At 43.5% G+C, this 25,048-nt stretch overlaps 1 protein-coding gene across 16 annotated transcripts in view; it reads left to right on the top strand.

The window, feature by feature from the left end:
* Positions 1-24,669, top strand: part of nfixb (nuclear factor I/Xb) — a 136,507-nt gene extending 111,838 nt beyond the window's left edge. For 8 of the 16 annotated variants that reach the window (XM_085453186.1, XM_085453188.1, XM_085453191.1 and 5 more), the window contains 6 exons: positions 558-632; positions 5,828-5,956; positions 10,149-10,324; positions 11,833-11,980; positions 14,082-14,173; positions 17,981-24,669. In XM_085453186.1, coding sequence (XP_085309312.1) covers positions 558-632; positions 5,828-5,956; positions 10,149-10,324; positions 11,833-11,980; positions 14,082-14,173; positions 17,981-17,995 — 635 coding nt within the window. In that variant the 3' untranslated portion in view covers positions 17,996-24,669. The remainder of the gene's footprint in view (positions 1-557; positions 633-5,827; positions 5,957-10,148; positions 10,325-11,832; positions 11,981-14,081; positions 14,174-17,980) is intronic. The other 8 variants (XM_085453197.1, XM_085453200.1, XM_085453195.1 and 5 more) reach the window with 5 other exon arrangements.
* The last annotated feature ends 379 nt before the right edge of the window (positions 24,670-25,048 follow it).

Here is a 25,048-nt window from a genome sequence, read left to right as displayed (position 1 = left end):
TGGCTGCTTCAATGCTGACTTATAATACAGACATCAGAAGGCCACCAGTTTTATCATCCATCAGTATTTTGCTTATTTCCCAAAATGTTGAATTTCTAATTTTTGAGTATTCTCCAGATACCTAAAAGTTATACCAAAATCCTGAGCGGCACTACTCCAACCACCCATTCACATGCTGAAGTCATAGCCACTCACTCTTTGGGTAACCGCACTGTTAACCATCATGATGGTGATCACGTCAAATGTATTTTCAATAGACTTAACATATATCTCTTGGGTGTCGTATTTGGCTTTGGGGATTTTGTTAAATTGCTAAATTTTCATGTATTCTCCGTCCCTCCCACTCACATGCTGCCATTTTAATACTGCCAACAGTAATGATGTAACTATTTTATAGACACTTGCTGCACTCTATAACATTAAAATCCCCTATTGCCTATTATTTAACCAGCCCTGTTTCTCTCTCTCTCATTCTTTCCATCTCTTTCGATGTCTCTTTTTCTCTCCTCCCCTCTTCCATTGTTAACTCTTCCCTTCTCCCCTGTTTGGCCTTTCAGTGCAGCACCATTTGGCCAGTGTGCAGGAGAGGAAGATTAAGCATGAGAGCGATGGAGTGCAGTTTCCTTACCATGGTTAGAACAACATTAAACATTATACTGTGTTCATGTATACATGCTCTACCTCCGCTCACACCACCCTCAGCTTGTGTACATCTCTTTCTGTCCTTTCTTCAAATCTGTGAGCTCTCAGAGCGAATCTGGGTTATTTTTCATTTGTCCCTCTCTTCTCTTCTCTTCATCCCTCTGTTTGTGTCCTGTTCTCTGGCTATGCTGCTGCTGGGTGGGGTTGTGTTTCTACCAGATGTCTGCTGTTGTCCATTGTGGGTTCACCAAAGCCTTTTGGTAGCCCAGTAGCTCCATAACATCTTCCGCCTGTCTGCCTTAAAGATGTAAATCTGTGAAAGAAATGTGATGTCTAGGAGGATAAAGACGTCTCTGTGGCATTGAGAACATGTCTGAATGCTCTTATACTGATGTAAACCCTAGTCTACATATGCAATTAGGTGCATTATCATATCTGAAAAACCACAGACTGCAAACCGAGTTTGCGAGGTGGTATGAGTTTGTCAGCGGCGTTCAGCTGAGTGCCTTGGGTGTTGTAATTTTGTTGTTGAGCCCGGAGAGAGAAAGCGAGCACTGAAAGACACAAAGAAGGAGGAGCGGGGTGTGTGAATGGGGGTTTGCTGCTTCGTCCTGCCGGTTGTTTAGACAGAGCTGTTGAGTGGCGTCCCACCTGCTGTAGGCCTGACTCAACCATCTCTGAAAGACAGCGCAGGAAAAACAACATACGACCCAAACAAACAAGACTAAAGGCACTCAGGTGTGTCATCAATGCACAAGGCGCCTTCTGTCTGCGAGACATGCTTACTCACTAACGCGCACATTTACAAATGACATGCAGACACATGCGTACGCGCACAGAAAACTAAATTTAAGCGCCTTCTCTGATTTACATTCACACACACATAAGCACGCTCCCCAGTCTGGAGAGGAGCAGCGTTCCGGTCCAGATGGCGCCTCCATGTGTCTACAGCGAAGGGAGCTACTGGGTTACAGCAGACATCTGTTCTGGTGATGGTGGTGGTGGTGTTGGGAGTGAGAGATGTGGAGAGGAGAAGAGGGGCGGAGGACAGGGGGAGGGGGGTGGGGGGAAGGAAAGGGGAGAGTCTCCGCCTCTGCGTGCTCAGAAGGTGATTCTCTACCTGAATGAAAAGCTCTGAGGCATAGCAGGTGATCATGTAATTCATCATTAAGTCCGCTGTCTCCCGCTCAGCTCTGCTCCGCTCTCTCCTTCTGCCTGCTTGCTGCTGCTGCTCAGTGATGGGAAAGCCCACTATCAGCCTTTTAGTAAGGGAAGGAGGGGGTGGGTTTCCCGTGTATTTGTGATTTTGACAGAGATTACAAGCTAATTATCTGGGCATTAAATCGTCATGTGTGTGGCTGTCTTGCGGAGGTGTCCTTGCGCTGAATCTTAGTGTTTACGAGCGCTAATGTTGCGCGTGGCAGCGAGTATAATGAGGTGCTTTGCTCTGCTGATGTACACTGTTGTTCCTCGCTTACCTGAACGAGGAGTGCACGAGATCTGTCGTCTCTCTGTTGTGCGCGCGCACATGCTAGTGGACCAGTTCTGTGACAGTTAGGGGGTTTGTGTGGTCGCCAGCTTGTTAGCATGGCAAGACTACAGGGTCATGGGAGCAATTGGCTGCCAGTCTGTTAGCGCAGCGTGCCAGGAGCAGGACACAGAAATAACGTAGAACAAACAACTGTGTATGTGTGCGTGCGTGCATATGTGCAGACACACACGCGCTCTCTCACGCACAGATTAAGAGAGAGATCAGAGTAACTTCTGTTAGCTTTATCAGACAAAGCTTTCATTGGGCATCTGGGCCTCATTTGCTGCTCCTCACTGAGAAGCCGCATAGATAGATATTTCAGCAAGATAGCGACTAATTAGGGAATATCACAGAGACTAAAAACAATATGTATAATTTAAGGCTGTTTGTGCATAATAAGCTGGTTATAATTAAAGTTGGGATGTGGCAGCACAGAGTCTTGCCTATACGTCCAACAGAGGAACTGCAGCCAAACAGGCTTTGCTGCAGGGACGCATTGAATACACAGCATGTTTACATTCAGTCTCTGTGGCTTTAACACCATTTAAATTATGTCTTTTCATGTGTGTGTGTGTGTGTGTGTGTGTGTGTGTGTGTGGGGAGAAAGTTGAAGAACTCAGAAGTTACAAATTCATTTTATAAAATTAGCTAAACCAATGCAGAACCAGAGAAATGAACATTTTCTAAGACTTCCAGCCAAAGACTAGAGCTGATCTACAGAGAGCCATCCCTGTTTAACCCGTTCAGCTGAACATGGCTGCAGATAACCTGTGAAGAGACAGAGCCCTGCTAAAACCATTATTTAAACTTGCATCTACACAAAAATGCCCACAAGTATCAGATATTAGTCAAAATTAGGCATATCATGTCCTTTTATTTCCATTACGTTGAAACCAATCGTGATGGGAGACGTTTTCAAAGGATAATAAAAATGAAAATTACATCAAAACAGAAACGCTGCTGTTTGTGGTGGTCAGCTGCTTTCAGGTTGCTGCTGCAAGAAATCCTGCGCAGCTGCTCATTTGATGTGTGAAATAAAAAAGACACATGCTCACGGTGCTACGACAGTGACATCTCTGATACTCCCAAATAGTATTTTATTACAATTTAAACCCTCAAATAAAAAAAATCTGAACATGGAGCCGTATCTGTGGTCTCGACTCCTTCAAAGATACTCCAGAGCCTGATTGATTCTGCACGTCTCCTGAGCACCGCTCATCATTGGGTACATCCTTACGTACTACTCCTTGAGATTTGCCACAAAACTAAAACCATCTGCCTAACATGCCAAACAGCTCTGACCTGTTGGGGTATGGACAGGGGACCTCATTGGGTGCTGTGATGCTCTGTCATTTTACAATTTTAAGACTTTGGAGGCTTGAAAATTTGAGCTCTTACGTTTGTTGAGCCATTCGTGAGGAGTTTGGCAGGCATGCTGCCTGCCAGCAGGGAGTACAGTAGTCATCACGAGGGAAAGGGTGGGCTTGGTCTGGATCAACGTCGTGGTGGGTAATGCATGTCAAAGTAACAGCCACATGTATGACATCATCCAAAGTTTCCAGCATAATATTACATTTTAATGGCATTATAAATGTTACTCACTTCACTTGCCAGTGATTTGAAAGTTCTGGCTGATTGCTGAATATTCCACAGTCTGTTAACAGTAGATTGCAGCTTTACTGTACTAGCTGTAAATTGGTTGTAATATGCCCCCAAGAAAGCATCACCAGATGGATGATATTTATCTCATAAATCTATCGGTGAATAAAGTGCATCTCACCCTCCTCGCCGTGTCCGCTCCTCCCACCTACTCGTGAAGTCACGTGACGTGCCTATCTGAACATAAGTGCCAGCGCCCACCTTTTTCTGTGCTTATAGGTGCCCACACAAGCACAGCTGCACCCGTGGTGCCTGTGAGCATTGTGGCTAAATAGTGATAAAACATTTCCCAGTTTAGCATTTAAGAAAAAGCTGTTTAGAAATCTGCTGTGTTAGACTTTACAAGCTCAGCTCATAAAATCTATTTCCACATCTCTCGGGCCGTGTTGAAATGATCCACATCTTTATTCGAGTGTGTTTTTTTTATATGTGTGAATATTGTGTCGCTTAGTAGTTTACGGGCGTCCTTCTCGCCAAGGTTGTTTATCGCTCTATTCTTTCAACCAAATGTGAAGCAAAACACGAGCTCCGCATGTTCCAGAGAAAAGTAATGAGGTCTGTGTGTCCATGCTGATGTACTTTTCTGTACTTTAACTTCCTCATTATTCTCTGTTTTATGGATTTTTTTCTTTCCAGAGTTTTATTTCAGTTTATATTCAACATTGCGGTTCCACGCAGAGGTCAGATACACCATTTGGCACCGTTCCTCAAACCCAGAAAGTCTAAATTGTGCCTTTGGATTACCATACATCAAAATAAATTCCCTCAGCACCCACCACACAAGGCCTTGATCACAGAAGAGAGCCTCTTTTATCTGTAGCTCTCACACTTTTGGCCATGTTTCTGGTCCGCTGGTGAGCTGGGCCTATACTTTGTGTGCCCCTTTTTGCCAAACTAAGGGATATTTCATGCAGGCTTTTAGCCTCGGCCGACATTTATAGACAAGGGGGGACACTTTAATATGTTTGTCTGTGTGTGCCGGCCATGCCGTCACCGCTCCGCTCCTGCTTAACTTCTTCCATCTTTCTACAGCTCTGCCATCTAGCCTTTACTGGCAGTTCGCCCGGTGCTTACCACCCAGCCTGAGCAGCTTGTGTGTGTGCGCGCGTCTGTGTGTGTGTATATAAGTTCAAGCACGTCTTTATGAAATACTATAAGTCAGTAACATAAAATACCTGACAGTCAGATATGCAGAAGGGCACTACATCAGAGGATCCATTGATGTATGTTCTGGCATGCTCGTCTGCAGCTATATGTAGTTGCACAGCTCATGCTGGCATTGAATCGAAAGCACAGTCTGCCCCAGATATGAGGCCATCCAGAATCCCATTCATTCTAAAGAGGCATCCTGACAAGTGCAGTGAGTAGGTTGGTTGGCATGTTTGTTGACTGCGTTCCTGAAGTTCTCTGTAGCGACGCCGGGCTCTGAGAGCGTTGTCGTGTGGGATTAGTCGGGTAGTTTGCGCCTCACAAAGGAGACCGTTTGATTAGATTTCAGTGGTTAAAGTAAGCAGGGGGATTGCTGTGTTGTTCATACACTCAGTGGTGACCATAGTTGAACTGCTATTGCATTTCCCAGCTCTCCTCTGTCCTGACGCTGTGCCCCCAGCCTCTCGACCTGAACCCGACCCACCCCTTCCCCTCTCCCGTCACCTCCCTTTGCTCTGAACCCCCGCTGCTTCGAACCATGGCCTCTCACCGGACCCTGCCCTCAGCCCCCAGACACGGTACAGCCCGCTGACTGTACAGACACAGAATAGACAGGTTGTGAGGACCCATCTGTATGTTAAGCCAATCAAACAAATCAATGAATGAATCAGTCGATCAATCCATTGATTTCAGTCGATCATAATCATTTGATTCTTGTAATCAAATCTGACAAAGTCTGATAAATTTCTTTTTCTTTTTTTGAGTAGAGTCAAAGTAAGAAAAGGAGCCATGTTTGATTAAAACCTCGTCTCTGTTCTGCCATTTTGTTGATCCCCTTTTTGCCAGGACTCTCGTCGCCTGGTTCACTTAAGAAGCCGGGGAAATTCGATTTCAGCGCCCTGTCCTCCCAGACGAGGTCCCCCCGCATGGCGTTCACCCACCACCCACTGCCAATGCTGGCGGGAGTGAGACCAGGTGAGACCAACCCAGCTCCCGATCCCCCCCTGATCGCCCCAACCCCTTCCTCTCCCCCTCCTCACCATCTCCTCCTACCCACTTCTCACTTTTTCAGTGCCCCCATCCCCCACCCTACCCCTCTGTGGTTTAGAGCTGGGGGCGTTGTCTTTGGGAGATGGGAGTGGCTGGGAAGCTGGCAGGTAACTCTATGGGTCTGTGCCTCGTCCTCTTCTGCCTCCTCCTACCTCGTAGGGTGCAGGTCTTGCCGGTGATGGAGCTTGCAGGGTTTCTGGGTGTGGTGTGTGGCTTCTCTAGTTCTGTCTGGTGGTGGATGGCTGTTAGTTGTACTCTTCTGTAGATTGCCTCTGTCCTCTTAGAGGGATTTGGTGGATATTGCAACCTGTTCTGTCAGATCAGTCAAGATGTTACATGAATAAAACAGCTTCCTCTTACCCATCCACTCCCAGTATTCATTTCAAGACTCCTGGATGGCAAACCAGTCTCAGGACCACAGGTGGAAATGAGTAATGAATAAAGAAGCTATTGTTAGGATTTTTGTTTGTTTGTTTGTTTGCTTTGTTTTTTTTGGGGGGGGGGTCCAAATTCAGATTTTCTCACGATAAACATGGACAAAATTTCAAATGAATGAGGTAAGTGTATGCACGACTAATCCCTGTGAGCCAAAGGCCAAGGCTTCAGGCTGTTCTAAATACCACGTAACTCTTGGCTCTGCATGATGTCACAGCTTTGGCTGTGAGCAAAGCAACCTCACCTAGTCTTTGTTCGAGCCTCCTGGCAGCCAATCAAGGGGGAAATGAAGGCAGGTCGACTAGGCTATGACCAGGCTCAGCAAAAAAGAAATAAGCATTACTTCAAACTGTAAAAGATGCAAAGCTGCCCTAGTACAGTCCAAGAGCTGTAGAAGTAGAATTGTTGCATTTTTATTTTCTAGCTCTGAAACAAGTTTGACTCGTTGGGCAAAAAGACCTCGATGACTTCATAATGGGCCAACAGGTTATCTCATCCTGGCTGAACGCTTTACATTTTTACCAGAAAGTCAGAATTACTTGAAGAGTGGGTTCTGAAAGATGCTGTTGAGTTATGGGGTCTAGAGCTTCCCTCATTAGTACAAACTAAAAGTCACTATCTCAGCTTCTATTTGTTGGTCTTAAACATTTCCTTTTAATGTCTGACGGTAATGACGCCAACTGCGCAACTGCCATGGTCTCAGATCCCCAAACTCACTGTTGGTTTGTAACAATTTGATAAATTCCCGTTTTTGTTTTGTCTTAAACGGGGTCCTTTTATCAAAATCTGCAAGCTGCAAGGTCATACTGATACTTAGTGGTAACAGTAGTGAATATGTATCATTCCAGACAGGAAGGAAATCAGTCATTCATTCAAATCATTTTTGCTTCATGACCTTTAATTAGTCAACTAGTCATGTTACGGGTTTTTTTATTGAAATTCCTATTGATTTGCTTCCCTTTCCAGTTTGGGAAGTCCAGGTTGAACACGTAATTCAAACTAGCACGGCCACAAAGTGATGTTTTGAGTCTGAGCTACTGTGTACCAGATCAATCTTTAAACCCTGCCACTTTATTTACACGTGGAGCTAAAGAGCTTCCAAATATAAATACAGAAATCATAATTTTTTACCAGTACAGATCAAATTAGAGACTTTCTCTTTTTTATGTACTTTTCTAAATTCACAAAGTAAAGGAGCTCACTGGAGATAATTACCCTTGTGCTTGCGCTACATCAAAGGATTTTTTAGTCACTGAGCAGATGTGAGGTTGACCGCCATGTCATTAAACCCTACTCAGCGCTTGTTGACAGAACCTCTTGAGATGTGACTACAGCAAATCCAGTCTCCACACACACATACATGCACTGTTAGTGTTCACACCATCGTGCACACATGTATACAATATCCCATCCTTGCGGTGGCCAGAGGTTCTAAGTTACACACTTTGGGATTTGTTTTTTTTATACAAACTGTGGCAGCGTGCACACTGGGAATGCTGCCATGCTAGTTTGAAAGTGGTTACCACATCATCAGCATTGTTGTTATTCTACGTAAAAGACAAGATCCAAGAGATTTAAAGGATTGAAAGTGGGAATAAGGAGCATGCAGGGCCCAGCTGTTCATAGCAGCAACGGTGCTAAAGGGTGGCTTTCATGGAGTCTCTCCCTTCAGCCACGTCAGCCATGGTTCCACTGTTTTTTGCAAATTCCCTATATAAAAAAATCTGTGTTTGTATTGAAGGACCATGTGCTAGTTAGCAGATGAACCAAACAAATTATAGTGTATGTAACAGACAGTTTGGATGTACAGTTTCAAAAAGTATTTGAAACACTTAGCTAGCAGGAATGTCTAAAATGCTGGAAGAGCTCAAAATCATTTCTAAATGTTGAAAAAATTACACAAAGCTAAATACATGTTTCTGAAATGACAGATAAATTCTTACACAGCTAGCTGAAAGTAACAAAGATTAGTTGGCTGACGTTGTAAAATAGTTAGCTAAAGTAGTGCAATAATGAGTGGAATACCTACAAAAATGTATATCTGTTATCTAAAAGAAATGAATAAATTGTTTCCACCATTAGCTGAAAGTAAAGGAAACGTTTTAAAACAGCTGAGGTTAAGTGATAAATATTAGCCTTCAAGTAGTGACCGTTTGGTTTAAATGTCCAGCTTCTACCACCCTGGATATTAGCATAGCACGGTTAGAAACTAAGCAAACACGGATATTTCAACTGTATAAGAAGGATTATAATGAATTTATTTAGCAATATTTTAATATCTTAACATTCTTAATACCTCTGTGACATGTCAGGTGGTATCAGTGAAGGGCTCGTTGGGCTTTGCCAGTTTAAAGGCAAATATGATGGGAATCAAGAGAAGGTGAAAGTATGAAGGGGCCACCACCACCCCATCCATACTCCCATACCCCCAGCATTTGGCCTTCACCCAGTGTCTAATGGGATTAGTATGCGACTATAGGAGCAGGGCGACTGCTTCACTTGGGAGCAGGCAGCCTGGCATGGAAGCAAGGTGCTGCTGGGCCCTGAAGCATAGGCCCTTGTCTGGGGGGAATGCAGCAGGGTTGGCACCCTTATGAAGTGCACTCACACACAATGTATAAGATGCAAGCACTAAAGAGCATTGGCAGCCCAACGTGGGCAGCTGGGGGGCCTGTATGGGATGGGGTGGGTGTTAAACTGGCACAGCTAAGAGAACAGGCTACTAATACAAAACAAGGAGATTTAGTAATGGATATAAGTCTGACAGGGAGGGCTTTGTGCTCGGTGTGGTAGGGCTCAACCAACTGCTCCCCTTTCGCACCTCAGACATATATTCATCTGTTTGGTGTGAGTTTCACTATTTTCTTTGGTGAAAAACAGAATGTTTTTTGTTTCTGTAAGCTTATTAGCCACAGAATGCAGTTATATTTTGCATCTCCGCACCTGTCGTGCACATACACAGATATAAAGCTCACGAGCCATTTAGCAGAAAAAATATTAACTCAGATTTAGAGAGTATTTACAGATTAATTCTGTCTTAGAAACAAAATGTGTCAGATAAAAAAGGCTTTAGTATGTAAATGCCAAAATGCATCAACGCCAGTGAATCACACCCTCAAAAACAGCACACAGGAGCGCAGGCATTAAGACAGGCTAATATAAGACACTCCTCAATGATCTCTTTGTGTTTTTTAACAGGCTTTTTGGATCTGATTTCAAAATGCAGCGCTTTTATCTGCTGAATTTGTGCCCATTTAGAAGTGTGTGCAGTCTGAACGGCGTTGCCCTAAATTGTTACATTGTCTCAGTGAGTGTTCAGATGTGAATATGTGTGTGTAAAAATCTCTTTCCGAAAAGTTCATTGTGTTCATCTGGATGCAGCGTTTCATATAAATTTCTTCAATAAAGCTGTAAGGGTTTACTGGAGGAGTCATAAAAAATAAGCAATGCATACAATACCTATTAACTCGAAATTAGCTTTTCCTAGAAAAACCGAGTTCCTTTCATCTTAAAACCAGATTTAAGTTTTATTGTTTCCAGTTGCGATGTGATATTCTTGCTATCATTTGGTGGTTGCTCAGTTCATCTCTCCCATCTGTAAGAATGTTTAGAAACTCAGCGGTTCGTGTCCCGCTCTTCCTCTGCTCGTGTTTCCTCTAATACCAAACGTCTGTGTTTACAGGGAGCCCCCGTGCTTCAGCCTCGGCCCTGCACTTCCCATCTCCCTCCATCATCCAGCAGTCTAGCCCCTACTTCACCCACCCAACCATCCGCTATCACCACCACCCTGGACAGGATCCCCTGAAGGAATTTGTGCAGTTTGTCTGTGCCGATGGCTCAGGGCAGGCCGCTGGGCAGGTAAGACCCGCCACCAATGAAAGTAAACATGATTTATGTAAATTTGACAAGCTGAACGCGTTCTGTACTGTGCAGGAGACACGGCACGAGATTGATTGACAATGGTCTGCAGCCAATCAGGATGCAGGACACAATGCACTGTAAAAAAAAAAAAAAAAAGAATGCAAAATTGCACACAAAAAAATCCGTGAAACAGCGAGACCGCGAAAGCTGAAGCGCGTTATAGCGAGGGACCACCGTATGTTAGTGAAACAGTGCAGCATACGGAAGCTGTGTGCATAATGAAATCTGTGTTTGTGGCTCGTCTTTCTCAGTTAATTATAACGTAACATGATGTCAGGTTCACCAAATGAGAGGTATGCACATTATCCCTGAGGTTCTGTTGGTTTTTGCTTTTTTTCTCGGATCATGTGACTGACAGATGTGATACATATTCAAGAATAGTGCTTGTTTTAGTTTTAATCCTTCATCTGTCATTTTGGTGCTTGGAGTTAACTAGTTTAATAGATTTATAGGTGAGAATTTGAGCAGCTTGAATAGACGTATACAAATCTCTTTCTTTTTGTCTTAATTTGGAAATTTTGTTGTAGTTGCACATCTTGATCATACCTCATTGGAATCTAATGACATATTCAAAAGTCTAAAAGCTAGTTCAACTGTAACTATGGTCCTAAATTTGAAATCATGAATGAACCATTATACTATTACTTTGAATAAACTAGGAATGGCAGAGAGCTTCTTTGACGATGTGTCCACCTACATTATAGGGAAATATACCCACGGCGACACAAATACAGCACACGTCACATTCGTTTACTCAGCTGGTCTACAAATCTTTGTACTGTCTTGTCGATGTCATTTTGCCGTTTCCTCTTTCAGACCCTGACGTTCCCCCTCCTCCTCTTTTTATTTCTTTCTTCTGCTCCACCCAACCCCTCAGAAATTATAACCATCAGCACGAGAATGAATCAGTCACAGCACACTTCAAGTCAAGCATCCCCGCCCTGTGTTGTGTCATCGTGTTTCTGTTTTCATTCTTAGCCGTTCTGATTTTAGTTGAAGTTTTGGTTGTTTGGTGCTGCTGTTGTTGGTGGTGTTGTGCTTGTGTAGAAGAGTATCCTTCCATGGTTTTGATTTCTTGCCATCTTCTGGACGAACCCAGTCAAACAGTTTGCTCACTTCCCTCCTCCACTCCTCCTCCACCCGACACGGACCACCCCTGTGGAACCTCTCACCTTTAGCTCCAACTCCTACTCCTTTCAAACCCTGTGGTGATTATTATTTTTCACACCTTCATGAAAGATGCCGTCCACATACATCATTCCTTTGGTTGTTGTTTCCCACCCTCCTCCTCTTCCTCCTTCCACCATCGCTCCCCCCCTCCCACTCCTCCTCCCGCCGTCATGGATATTTTTTTGGACCTGGCCTCCCAAGCTGCGTCCTGTTTTCATTCCGTGTCTGCGGATTGTCGCATGTCGCCCTCCTGACCCTATTTGTGTTGTCTGCAGCCAAACGGGAGCGGCCAGAGCAAAATGCCAGGCTCCTTCTTGCTGCCTCCACCTCCCCCAGTGGCCCGCCCAGTGCCCCTTCCCATGCCCGACTCTAAACCCAACAGCACGCCCCCTGACGGCGGACTCTCCTCGCCCGCATCTCCGTGTAAGTGACCCCGCAGAGACCGTTCTCAAAACCAAACCAACACCAAAAAAAAGAAATATAAAAAAACAAATCAGAAAATCCCAACCCTCTCCAGGCAAAGGACCTTTGTCAGTGTTCTTCCTCCAACTTCGCCCCATCATTGTGTATCCAGCATCGCATCTCCCTAGCCCCGTGGAAGGCAATAACAGCAAGCACAGAATATACTGTGGAGCACAATAGAGTAGATCAAGGCCATCAAGGGTTTGGCTCAAAGTAGTCTTCATTATGGACTTGGGTGGCATTCATCAGGGTTCTGTATTAGGTCCCATGAGTTTCAGGAGCTCTACATGTTGAACCCATTTTGCGTGGCCTGGTGTGAGAAAGCTACATCACCGCTCCACTTCTTCTACTTCTAAATCCTCTTTTCTTCCTTCTCTGGGCACATCGCTAAACCTCGTAAGAAGATTTTTATTTTTAACTTATTGTTGCTTATGAAAGGGCACAAATTTAGGGCAGTTAATTTATATGGACTCCAAGAACATTCCAGTAGAGATTGGGACACCTTATGGAATAACTTACTGGTACCTCTTTTGCTTTAGCTTCTTTTGTTGCATGGTAGTTGTTAGAGAGCAAGAACAGGGTGTGCATTTAAATTTTTGTCAGTCATACAGTACATTCTCTCACCTGTGGTAGGAGGGGCACTGGATGGAGCACTTTTTTTGTTTGTTTTTAGCTCTCCTTCAAATATAGTGTTTTTGTTTTACCCCCAGTCAGCGTCTCAAAGTCTTCTATGTCTTATCTATGTTATTCCAATTCTTAGAAACACATGGATGTATATCTATCTTCCTTCCTGTCTCTCATTCTTGTCCTCCCTTTCCTCCACTCAAACAGACACACGTATGCACAAGTCTACACACTACATCTCTGAATGCCTCAGTGAGATTCAGATTCTGGAGTCCGTAGGGTACCTCAAACTGCCCTAAATTTGTCAGAGACGTTGATGCCACTGGGTTTTAAATGTCCCTGACTCCTCAGTGTCAGAATTTCAGTGTGCATAATCGCTTCCAACGAAGTTTATCAAGTATCCTTAATCACCCGGGGAGATCTGAGTTTGCATGCCAGATTTCCATGGGGTCTTAATGACCTCAATGATGTATAGCTGTACTTTCGGTAGAAGCAAGCGCCTGTTTCCTAAAATCTATTAGGTTTAATATATGCCATTTCATGTTGAAGCAATGACCATTTACAATGATTTGCTTTTTTGCCAAAGTTAGAAGAAGAAAAAGTTTAAAACATTTAAATCGCTCAATCACATGAAGGTAACGTCAGTTTGCTTAATTTAGAATCTCGGTTTTCAACAGGTATGGCTATGTTTTGTTTTTGTTTAGTTTTTTTGGCTCCAGTGGTTTTGCTAACTTTGGATTGTGCTAGCTATTTAGTCAAGTATCAACCTGCAGAGATAAAACAAACAGACAAACAAACAAACGCATAATAAAGTCAACACTAAAATGCCAGAAAACAACTGACTCCAAAAACAAGCTAAACCCATAGATGTCCATGTTCCTTAGTCTTGAAAAAAATGGGTCCTGTCTTTATTTTATAATTATTAAATGAAGAGTGAATTGTACTCTTTTTAAAAGTCATTAAGAATTAAACAGATAGAGAGAAATTGTAATATTAATGGGTGCCGCTTGCTAGCCAAGGCGTTCTTGCTAGCGTTACCTGATAAGCTAGCACTCTATGCTCAGCCGTGTGTAGTCACTTGTTTCTAAAAGAAAAACAACAACAACAACAACATGGGAGCAGACAAAAAGATATTGTTGGAGCTTTAAAAGAGTGCTTTACAACCCAATAAGTGGTGTCACCGTGGCTACATTCATCACATTTTATCCAGCCTATGGTCAGTTTTAATGCTATGCTAAGCTAAACAAGCAGGTAGCTACATTCGGTTTAGCTTACAGTCATGAAAGTAGAACACCTTTCTTCACTGTACTTTCATAAAATGAGTGTACACATTTACTTCGCAGAATTTGCACCTTTCCAGTTAAGACTCCATGAGAGGTTGCAGTGCTAGCTGTTTAGTTGACACTGATGATTTTCTGTCCTCCTTCTGTTTCCGTAGCATACTCCACGCCAGGCGCCACAGCTCCCAACAGGTTTGTCGGCATCGGATCACGGGACAACAACTTTCTGAACATCCCGCAGCAGACACAGGTAGGAGTTGGGTGATATACTGGCAGTTTTTCTCGCTTTGTAGGAGAGTGAGGAGGAAACTCAGCTGTTTTCGCTGCAATTACTGGTCAAACTCTGGAAACTTATTAACTGCGTGGATGTACGCCAAAATATTTCTTATTCCCTCACTGCCTGAAACCTGCTGCACGGTTTCCTCCACCTCTTCTCTCGCACCATCCCACAGCTCGCCATCAATGTGTGCATTTGTACATCTGTATTTTACAGTACGTGTGTGGTTTACCATATGTGCTCAACTGTTTATTTGGCACACATGGAGCCTACCCTTCAGGCTCCTTTACTCACAGCTTTTTTTTTCTCTACTTGCTTCCTTTCCTTTCCCTCCTCTTGCCCCCCCTTTTTTTTCCTACTTCTCTTTCTCCGTCCTTTTAGCTTTACCACACTTTGCTCACTCTCTGCCTTTTACTTTCTCCTTCTCTCACCTTCTTTCTTCCTCCCCTTCACCACCCTGCACCTCATTCATGTGCCTCCTCCATTACCACCAGTACTTTTCTCATTAATGTCCAACCACACCCGCCTGGAGCCAGCTCAGCTCCACTCGTCGACACATGGAAACCATCTGAAACTGCTTTGCTGATCTCCTCCCTTGTTTCTCTGCCCTCTGTTCTCTCTCTTTTCTCCCTTTCCATTTCTGCCCCTCCGCTCATTATACTCTGCTCTTTACCCTTCATTGCTTCACTGTTCATCTCTTTTTGTTCCATCACTTCATAAACGTTTTCTTTGCTGATGAAATGTTTATGTTGCTTAACTCTAAGTTGTTTCTATTTTCTTGGAAGTTGAACTTTGCACACATCATGTGGCCAAACTGTGTGGGCACGCGAACATCACATACAAACTGTATTTAATTGTTAAACATCAGGTTCAAGATCCGTGGGTATTAATCTGCTCCTCTAACTGCCTCTGCTCTTTAACCACAAGGCCATTATTGTGAGTTAAAGCACTGAATTCAGGCAATAAAGACTTGCAGTCAGAGTTCCCCTTAACGCCAAGTGAAGTTAATTCACATTAAAACTATTTCTTCATGGATCTGGCTCTGTGTGTAGCAAAATATCGGATTCCCCAAACTGTTGCCAACACATTGTTGTCAAAAATATTACTTACCGCTATGTCTTTGGTTTCATTAGGCCTAAACCATAAAAACATTAAAAAAATATAGCACCAAGAACACAGATGTATTTGGACAGAGGTAACCAAAAACTTCTGGCTGTGTGTCTCATAGAAAAGTTGAGATGTTCTGTACCGACTAGGACAAATTGTCTGAAATATGGTTTTACTTTTCAATGCGTAGCTAAAACACACACGGCACCAACTGTTTACACGTGTCTCTGCAGTGACATGAAAAGATTAATGGTCCACTTTAAAACTAAAAGATCAATCACAAAACAAAGATCCTCTCAAAAACGAGCCTGTGGCGGCTCAGGACCAGCGCTGGGCTTTGTCCTCCCTCTAGTGGCAAACGTTGGGTGCTACATCCAGGCGAGACGAGAAACTAGATACCAGCAGGGCAAGGCGAGAGGGGAAATGGAGGGAACAGAGCAACAGAGAGTTTCGGCCCCTATAGAAGTCACGTCCTGGCCGTCTCGTTACCCCCGGCAACCAGACATGATGTCATAGCCAGTTGATCTTGAATTTGAGAAGGGGTTGCTCGAGAGGGGGGCAGGAAAGAAAAGAGGGTGGTCACTGTCTGCTGCCAAGGATTTAGTGGGAGTGTTCACGGGAGATAGATGGATTGTGTGTGTCTGTAAGCACATACACAGAGGGACAGAGTAACTAAGAAGGGAGAAGTTACAATGCCCAAGGCCTGCTGGGACCGTGCCCAAGGGGAGTAGGGTAGCTGAGAAGGGCAGGAGGCAGGAGGGAGGCAGGGGGGTATTCATGCGACCTGTTAGAGTCAAACAAAACAAAAGGCTGCTTCCCTGGAGGCGCAGAGTAGTTTCCAAGGCTTGACTTCTAGAATGTTGGTGCACCAGCCCACAGTGCCAGATCCTGGAGGCCAAGCAGGGCAGCCAACAACAGTGGCGGTGACCCATTTCTGCTCCTTGCTCATGCTGAGGAGAAGAAAACTCAACGTGAAGAAGGCGCAAGTGACACAGAGCGCCAGACTGCTATCTCCCTGCTGCTGCTTGGCTATTAGGAGCTATTAACTACTCAGCCAAATTCAAGACATACTGTACTTCTCTCCAGAAATGAACAGACTCGATGGTAATAAGCTGGGCTAGAGGCCCAGATGACAATTCTGTCATTCACTGTATTTAAAAACTAGAGGAACCCCCTGAAGCCAAAAGCCAACACGGTGTGCAGACATTTTCAGAAACCATTTGTGGTGCAGTTGCTCTTTGGATGGGCATTCGTTATACAGCTGGTGACAGGTGTGGCTACAGGCATTGTTTTCAGGTTGATCATCCATGCTCCGAGGTGAAGGTCACAGCAACCTCATGTGAGAAAACACCTTTAATTTGGCAGGAATGTTCACTTACACTAAAGGATGAACTGATTTGGATTTGGTGCAAATTCTTGTGTATTTACTCAGATTATGACAAACTTTCACACCAGTGTGTTAGAATAAAAGATGATAGCATTTCATAACAAACAGGTTAAAGGATATCATCATATTTTTCTTCAAACACATTTATGGGCATTATCCGGTTGTTCAGTGATGACGTGACGAATCCTACTTCCGGGTCTAAAGTAGTCTGCGTTTAATATGATTTTTGTGTTGTTAACATGTTTAATGTTTTGTATTTTCTTCTATTTAATCTCAAAAAGCTCCTAAAACAGTCAGTGATCACTGTTGGCCTCCCTCTGCTTTTATTACCGCTAATCATTTATTTAAGCTCAGTTTTTAAAACCTTAGGATGTAACTACAGCCCAGCCCATACAGCAGTATATGAATGACTAACCTCGTATTGTGGATGGATTATCTCAGTTGTTCTCCTGGCTGAAGTTTGGTCCTTTTACAGCATCCTGCCATGCGATTACATTTGTTCCTGACCACCGAGAACACTCACGGTAACTTTTATCGAGTGGAAAAAAAGTTAGCTTGTTTATATTATGCTAACATAGCTGTGTCGCTAGCGGTCACATAGCACATCATTATATACCAGCTAGCCCAACTTCAGTAACCCTACAAACGTCACTGCTGTTTAGTTTTCTGTCTTCATTTATGCTGGAAGTGATAGCAGAGCTGTACGTTTTAATTTGTTTCCAAAACCCCGCAGTCAGGACATGCTATATTGTATTTAGATAGAAGCTAGCGAGCTAACTCCCTGCTATCTTCTAACTCCGTTAAATGTCATAAATTCCGTTTTCATGGATGTTAAACTCAATTGTTACACCTGGTAGAGCAGAACGCTGATCATTTTATTAAAGATGAAAGACTTTAGACAGTTTTTCAACTCTCAGTAATGCCACAGTGATCGTTTGATATATGGACCTGCAGCGGAGTTTAGGCGCAGACACGGCTAGTGACGTCAGACTGAACAATCGGATTGATGCCATAACGGAGAAACAGAGAGAAGATTGTGGTGATGTTTAACATTTGGTAGGAGGCTGAAATGACTGCACTAACCTTTGGTGGCCAACAGTAAAGAGTCAGACACGCAGGTAAACTGCAGCTTCACTGGTTGGTGGAAGCTGCAAAGTAGTAATCCCAGTTTATTTTGAACAAACACAGTGGGTCACATTTTGTGCACATAAAGTTTATTTAAGCTGTTTACTATTTTTGTTACTAACATAATCTCATCCCGTCTTTCCCTCTCTTTTCTTTTTCAGTCTTGGTTCCTCTGACAAGATCTGTGTGCAAACCAGCAACTAGAATTCTTTCTTTGCAATCAGAAATAGAAAAACAACAACAAAAAACACAAAAAGAACCAGAGAAACAACCCGCAGGATAATAATTGTCCTCCAACCCACCCACCGACTGGCCCTGACAGTATGTCTCACCTGATACAAAATGTAACCAGGCAACGCAGGAAATTACAGCAGCATGACGCTTTTAGTGGAACTCTGGACTTACTTACACACAGTCAGAGGCAGGACCCGTTTCAAGCAAAGATGGATACGTTGAAAGACGAATAGATGGACAAGAGGATGCCGGGATGACAGGGAGAAGGGGGGGTAAGGGGACGGCAGCAGCAAGGAGGCATCTCTCCTCAAACCACCGAACCAGCACAGCAGCGCAGGAGGAACCTGAGGATGAAAACCGTCGGCTTCTCCTACTTTATAAAGACGCATTGTGTAACAAATGGCTTAGAAAAATCAGTTGTCTAGCAAATACAAATTCAAGTCACAGTCTAATCAAAGCAATTCGGTTTCCAGGGAAAGCTGCAGTCCACGCTCCTGTGATGTCTGTCATCACTCAAAACAAAATCCAAATGACCAATGTTTCTATCCTTCTGAATGACCTAAAATAGCCCCTTTCACCCTACTACTAACTAGTGACCATGCCAAAACTTGATTAAGGGTTGCACTACAAGCTGAATCAATTAACACTAATCTTAAAGATGTGCACTATTTACCTACAAGGCATGGGAGGTAAACCAGACTTGCCTATTTTAAAAGTTTTAAAGAGGAAACAAACCTGAGGTACAAGAAGCCTTCACAAGTCCTCAGCCCCCATCTTTCAGTTCGACAGATCATTGGCCTCCACTCACTCTCATGTCTCCCCACATTCAGAACAATCACTCAGTCTGTGCCATGACCACAGCATGTATGAAAACACACACACACACACACACACACGTGCCCAGTCTCACATTTAGGTTGTAGTATTTATAGGTGGTGGTGTTGTGTTATTTCATTCTTATTTTTTTAAGCCCAGTGAAGTCTTTCTACCTTAATTAGATATCCAAACATTGTGCGCACACACACACACACACACACACACACACTGAAAATCGCAGTGTGACTATATAATTACTGACAGCTTCACAGCTACAGGCAGCAGCTATTGGTTCCCAATTTGCCCTTATGTAATGTAGATGAATGATTTTATTATCTCTCGTGTGTTCTCTTATTTGAATTTATTCCTCTTTTGGATTTGTACTATTTTATAATTGTTTTGTATTTGAATGACAGCACCTTAAAGAGAAACACAGTCAGAAGCGGTATGTTGAAGCAGTGGAGACAGGGTGGTTAGCTTACCCAGATCAAGTAGCGCTTGCAAAAACATTTGGGAAATATGCTTATTTGCTTCTTTTTCCAGGGAGTTGAGATGAGTTGATTGATACCGCTACAGCTGGTTGGCTTAGCTGAGGTTAGCTGGCTTGGTTCTGTCCAAAGTTAATAAAACCACCAAACCTGCACCCCCAGTGACCGTTTTGATTATATGATGATTTTATATCGACGTATCCGTGCAGAATATGAGCAGTTTTAAGAGGGTTTAGACCCGAAACCCGTTTGGTCATTTTTTTAGGAATGTTGAAATCAACTCTGCGACGGTTTAGACGGCAGCTCAGGCGTTTTGTAGCTTTGCAATGCAGTGTCCTGTGAAAACACCGTTACTGTGAGAATCCTAGAAAGAACAAAGCATTTGAAAGTAATCCACTAGGTAACTAGTGTTGATTGTATATGTTAAGTCGAGCTTTTTGGCAGTTGGACATCATAAGCTAACTGTGGCTTTGACTTAAAACCCAGGAACACAGGGCAGCCACATGCAAAAGCATGACTGCTTCACTAGAAATTCAGAGTTTATATCAATGAAGACGTCAGTTTAGCGATTGAGACCATGAATTCATTACAAAAGTACTTCTTGAGGTCAGAAAGTGATACGGAGGATCGTTTCCTCATAGACTTGGATACAATCAGATTTTGCAAACAGGAGTCGCCCCCTGCTGGCCATTAGAAAAAGCCCAGGTTTTCAGCACTTCCGCTCTAGCCTCACTTTCCACCAGAGGTGGAGCGTATATTTCCTTAGTTGACACTTCACTTTGCTTTTATCCTGATTCTAGTACATTGGAACTACCCTGACTAATTCAATTTTATTTAATTTTATTTATATAACGCCAAATCGCAATGCCAATTGCCTCAAGGTGCTGAATATTTTAAGGCAAAGACCCTGCAATGATACAGAGAAAACCCCAGTAATCGCATGACCCCTGTGAGCAAGTGCTTGGTGACACTGGCAAGGAAGAACTCCCCTTTAACAGGAAGAAACCTCCAGCAGAACCAGGAAACCTCGGCGACTGTTTGGGGTGAAGGCAGTAAGATTCACACGAATGCGGGGACCCTCGTTACCTTTGAACAGAGCCACCTAGCTGCTTCATGTGAAGGTGACCCATCGAACAAGCATATTTTCCAGATGAACGTCTCCTGTAGAACAACACGATGCAGGGTTTTGACAATCACAGGAAGCTTATTTTTCTGGGAGATCGCCTGCTCGGCCATAACGGTCAGGGGAAGAAGACAAAATAGTCGCGCCTACTATTTGGATCCAGGTACAGCTAGTGGCTGCTGGTGGGGATGTACGAGTGATAGAAAACAGATCTGAGGAGGGAAGGTTGCTGAAGATGGGACCCAGAGTTAAGGAGAGAGTAGCTCTTCTTTCTGTCTCCCTAAAGTTTACCCTGTTGTTTACACTCCCAGACGAGCCGCTGCTCCAAGAGCAGAGGGGGCCACACTGCGGAGCAAAATGAATATGTGACATATCTGGCTGTTTTTGGAGAGGGGACGAGAGCCGAGGATCACGGGTGTGCCCGTTTAAACGCCGGTGCACAGGATCACGTAAAGGCTGCTTGGTAGTGTTGGATATAGCATTCCCACAACACACACTTACACACACGCACCAGCACTCCCACTGAGCTACGGTGAATGGAAGAGCCCTTATAGATCAAAAAACTGCACTAATACAATCATGCCAGCCAACCTTATCAGACTTTTTTTTGTAATGGTTACAATAGATCGACCACCACTTAGTATTGCAAATCAGTGGATGTATTACTGGGATGGAATCACACTTGTAGAGCACAGATCGCCACTTCTTTAAAAAAAAACTCCACACAGACTTACGAAGACCACTCACTACTAACACGTCCCCCGTGCCCGACTCAATTCAAAGGGAAGTCTTAAAGATAGACAATCTGAGGAGGCCTTTATGCTTTCAATCATTATCTAGAACTATATAAAGAATCAGCCCACAAATTTAGCCCTACTAAAAAGCTAATCACCCATCCAACCTCACAAAATAACTGGACTGCCTGGCCACGTTCTTCACTGCAGGGAAAAGCGCGACATAGCTGGCCAATCGATGGCGATCATCTCATCAGCTTCGTAGAGAGATCTAGCTCCGCTGAGTAAGACATTAACGACGGCTAAAGGTGATTTCTTTTCTAATCTATGGAAGTGCCTCTGTATTCCCATTATGCAATTTGTCAAACATGAATTCAGGTTCTTTTTCTCACATATAAGCTATAGTGAATGGTGGAAAAAACATTTATGTCAGTAGGGGGAGAAAAAAACACGTTGACAGCTCACTAGATAATCACAAGCATCTTTATATATAATACACATATATATTTATAGATATATACTTTTTTTATTTGCAAGATAAGCTCTGTGGCAGTCTAGTTATTTTTTGAAGCATGGCGTACATCGCACAGTCATAGGATGCATCTCAGAAAAAAACCACACACACAGAAAAAGCTGATTTGAGCTAAAGTACCAGTTTGTAAACCCGCTCGCACCCGCGTTACAGGACATAAAGCTAAAGGACGGCAAACGCAACAGTAGATACATAGACAACAAGTGATGATGACGTAGTTGAGGTTAAAAGATAAAGCAGATTAGGTTTTGTTGTTTTCTTTCGTGTCTTGATGGGAAGTATTGTTCTTGAAACTAAATGATGTATGTTGATTGAGCCATGTGCAATGCCTTGGTAGAGGAATTGTGTTTGTTTGTTAGCGATTGTTTGAGGGTGTCACACAGAAAGAGGGAAACCCTCTTCTTTTTTCTTTGTTTTATCTTTTTTGGGGGGGAGGGGCTTTTGTTTGTTTTAAAGTCCACCTGCTCCGGGACTCTAAATATGAGAGCAGCGAGAAAAAAAATCCCAGTCTTTGTAAGTAAGTTTGGGGAAATTATTTTACATTTTTTTGTTCATTTTTAAAAACTTCATTTCTATTCATTTGTTTTCAAAAACCATGGGAGGGCTGAAGGAACAATTTTGCAACTCGTAAAATATATATCACTATGACAACTGGTGCTTTCGTAAAAGAATAAAGTACATTCAGTCTCTATTATACATAAATAATAATAAACAAGAACTAAGTGTTATCATAAAAAGCAAATTTTAGGAAAGTGTGCGTTATTCTATTTCTCTTTTTGTATTTACCGAGGGAGGGGGGCGGGGGGGTGAGAGGTTCATTGTAGGACAAAAGGCATTTTTCCTCCCCGAACTTTATCGCCACTGCAGGACAAACAAACAGGGAAAAAATGAAAATCACGTCAGATCTTGTTTCTTTTCTTTCTTTTCTTCTCCATCATGTTATGTCCAACACATCTAGCGTGGGACAAAGACAAGATCTTCCCCATTTTTGGGAGATGCACAAGTACGGATTCCCCAGTCCAAACCACCGATGATGACGTCCATAGAAATTAAAGAAAATGTTTCTTTTATTTTGGTTTTTTAATGTAAATGTCTACTTGTTTAAACAAGAAAGAAAGAAAGAAAGAAAGAAAGAGGGAATCAGCGGCCTCTGTCTGGCTGGGGGGGGGGGGGGGGGGGGGTGCTGTCATCAATTTACCAACAATGTGAACCCTACCCCCCTATCCCAACCCTCCACACACACATGCACACACACACACACACACACACACCACCATCCTCCCCCAATCCCCTTCCCCGCTGTAAATGATTATAAATATTTGTTTGGTGATGTAGTGTTATAGACTCAGAGCATCTTTAAAGGTTGTCCCTAAAAAGTGCCTTTTGTTCACAGATTCCATCTTGTAATCCTGAGTGCCCATCTCAAAAAAAGTCCCCTCCTTCATGCTTCTTCTGTATCTTTCTCTTCCTATTCTTCAGAGCTTTTTCAAGCAGTATACATAGTACTAAAGGAAATTGGTGTGATTTAGTTCCTCTTTTTATTGTTGAATTATTAAGAAAAGACGTAAAAAAAAAAAGACAAAACCTAAAAACAAAAAAAAAAGAATATTTTCTGTCTTGCTTCTCTTCCTCTGTATCTTGTCGTCTGTCTAACTTGGACACTGGAGTAGTCTGTAGCCGCGTACCCTTCTCCCACTTCCTTCCTTTTCTCCCTTTTCTCTGAACGGCGGGGTTAAAAAAAAAGAAGAAGAATACGCAAAGGTTTTTTTCTTTTGTTGTCTGAGCAGAATGCAGTTAGCTCACATGTTATTCTTGTCTGTACGCTTCACATTGTATTACCATACCCATCTTCTTCAGCTTCTCCATTCAAACAGCTAATGTAAGTGAACAAGTTACACCACAGGGCTCTGGGCTGTGCTGAGGACAAGGGCACAGGATGAGAAAAAGAAAGAAAGGTGGAGGGATAAAAGCACGAGGAATGTGATACTGGGCTTTAGGCGAGGGTGGTGACCAGCAGGACTGCTAGCGCAGGCAGGTTTGTTCGTTTGCAGGTTTCCTTGTTTCTGTTTTGTAATTGAATTTGAAATTTTTTTATTATTTCGTCTTGATGGACGATGCATCGTGACCTGGTTATGCATCTTGAGAACGAGTGAATGAGAATAGCTCTTGTAAAGAGAAGAAAAAACCATGAAAAATGACTCAAAGCACCTTAAAAACAGAGCGGTGCCACAGCACAGAGACTGAGATTCAGCACAATCCTTACAAAATGTGACTTATCGATCCATCACTATCCACCATGCGGTTCCAAATCCTGTAAACATTAGATGTAAGCACCGTGAGGCTCCACCAGCAAAATCGAGGAAGAAAAAAAAAGTATATGCAACGTTTAGATGTCTTTTTTTTGCATTAAGCGAATGAAGCCAGCAGCAGTATTATCAGCGAAGCCTTGACGAGTGAAAGCGCCATAGCTGAGAAGCCATATCAGAGACAAACAGGTCACACAGCAGAGCGAGTGCGCGTGTGTGTGTGTGCGTGAGCGTGTGCGTGAGCGTGTGCGCGCTTTAGTCGAGAGGCGGGCGTCTGCAGTATCCGACGCCTGCACCGTTCAAGAGCCCAGTCGGACCCTGTGGCCCAACCGTCAGCATGTTTCACTTTTACGTTTTCCTCGCTCAGTTTCTATCACTGTTTTAAGGATGCTGTTTAGCGATTTAGTGACTGAGCTCCCAAGCTAGACTAACCCCGCCACACCCTGAACCCCGCCCACCACAAGTGCCCCTCCCCCTCCTTCCCCTCTGTCAGAGCCGTCCCATCCTCAGACACACCTCCCAGAGCCCATGGTGAAATGCATGTGTTAATTACAGTTTCTTTTCCATAATAATAATAAAAAAACAGTTGATTGAATAAAAGGATGTTCTTGACTGTATCCTGCCTGTGTCGCCTGTCTTTGTTACCGTGTCCTCGTCAGCGCTGCAAGAGGAGAAGCACTCTGGACAGAAACGCTGTAACTGCCTGCTGGGACTGATGAGCTGAGGGAAGCCACACATGCATCTACTAGGAGGCCGAGGGGTAGGCAGGTTTTTGGAAACCAGATGTGACCAGATGTGATGCTGGGTAACAAATTCCTACTGTAGTATGAATTGGGTAACAACCAAAATTCACAGAGCTGTTCTAGGACTGAGCCCATGAACTCAACAGGAAGATGTTTGCAGAGGTCGGAGACGTTTTGCAAACATTTTGTAAGAGTCGGGTCAGATTTACTAACACGCTGTTCCAGCTCGAACTGGGCTTCAGTTTAAAATACA

The sequence above is a fragment of the Copadichromis virginalis genome, linkage group LG4, assembly GCF_057382275.1.
Source record: "Copadichromis virginalis isolate Kocher_CV1m ecotype Utaka linkage group LG4, C_Virginalis_male_GT1.1, whole genome shotgun sequence".
Classification (NCBI taxonomy): domain Eukaryota; kingdom Metazoa; phylum Chordata; class Actinopteri; order Cichliformes; family Cichlidae; genus Copadichromis; species Copadichromis virginalis.
This window is presented reverse-complemented; position numbering and strand designations above follow the sequence as displayed.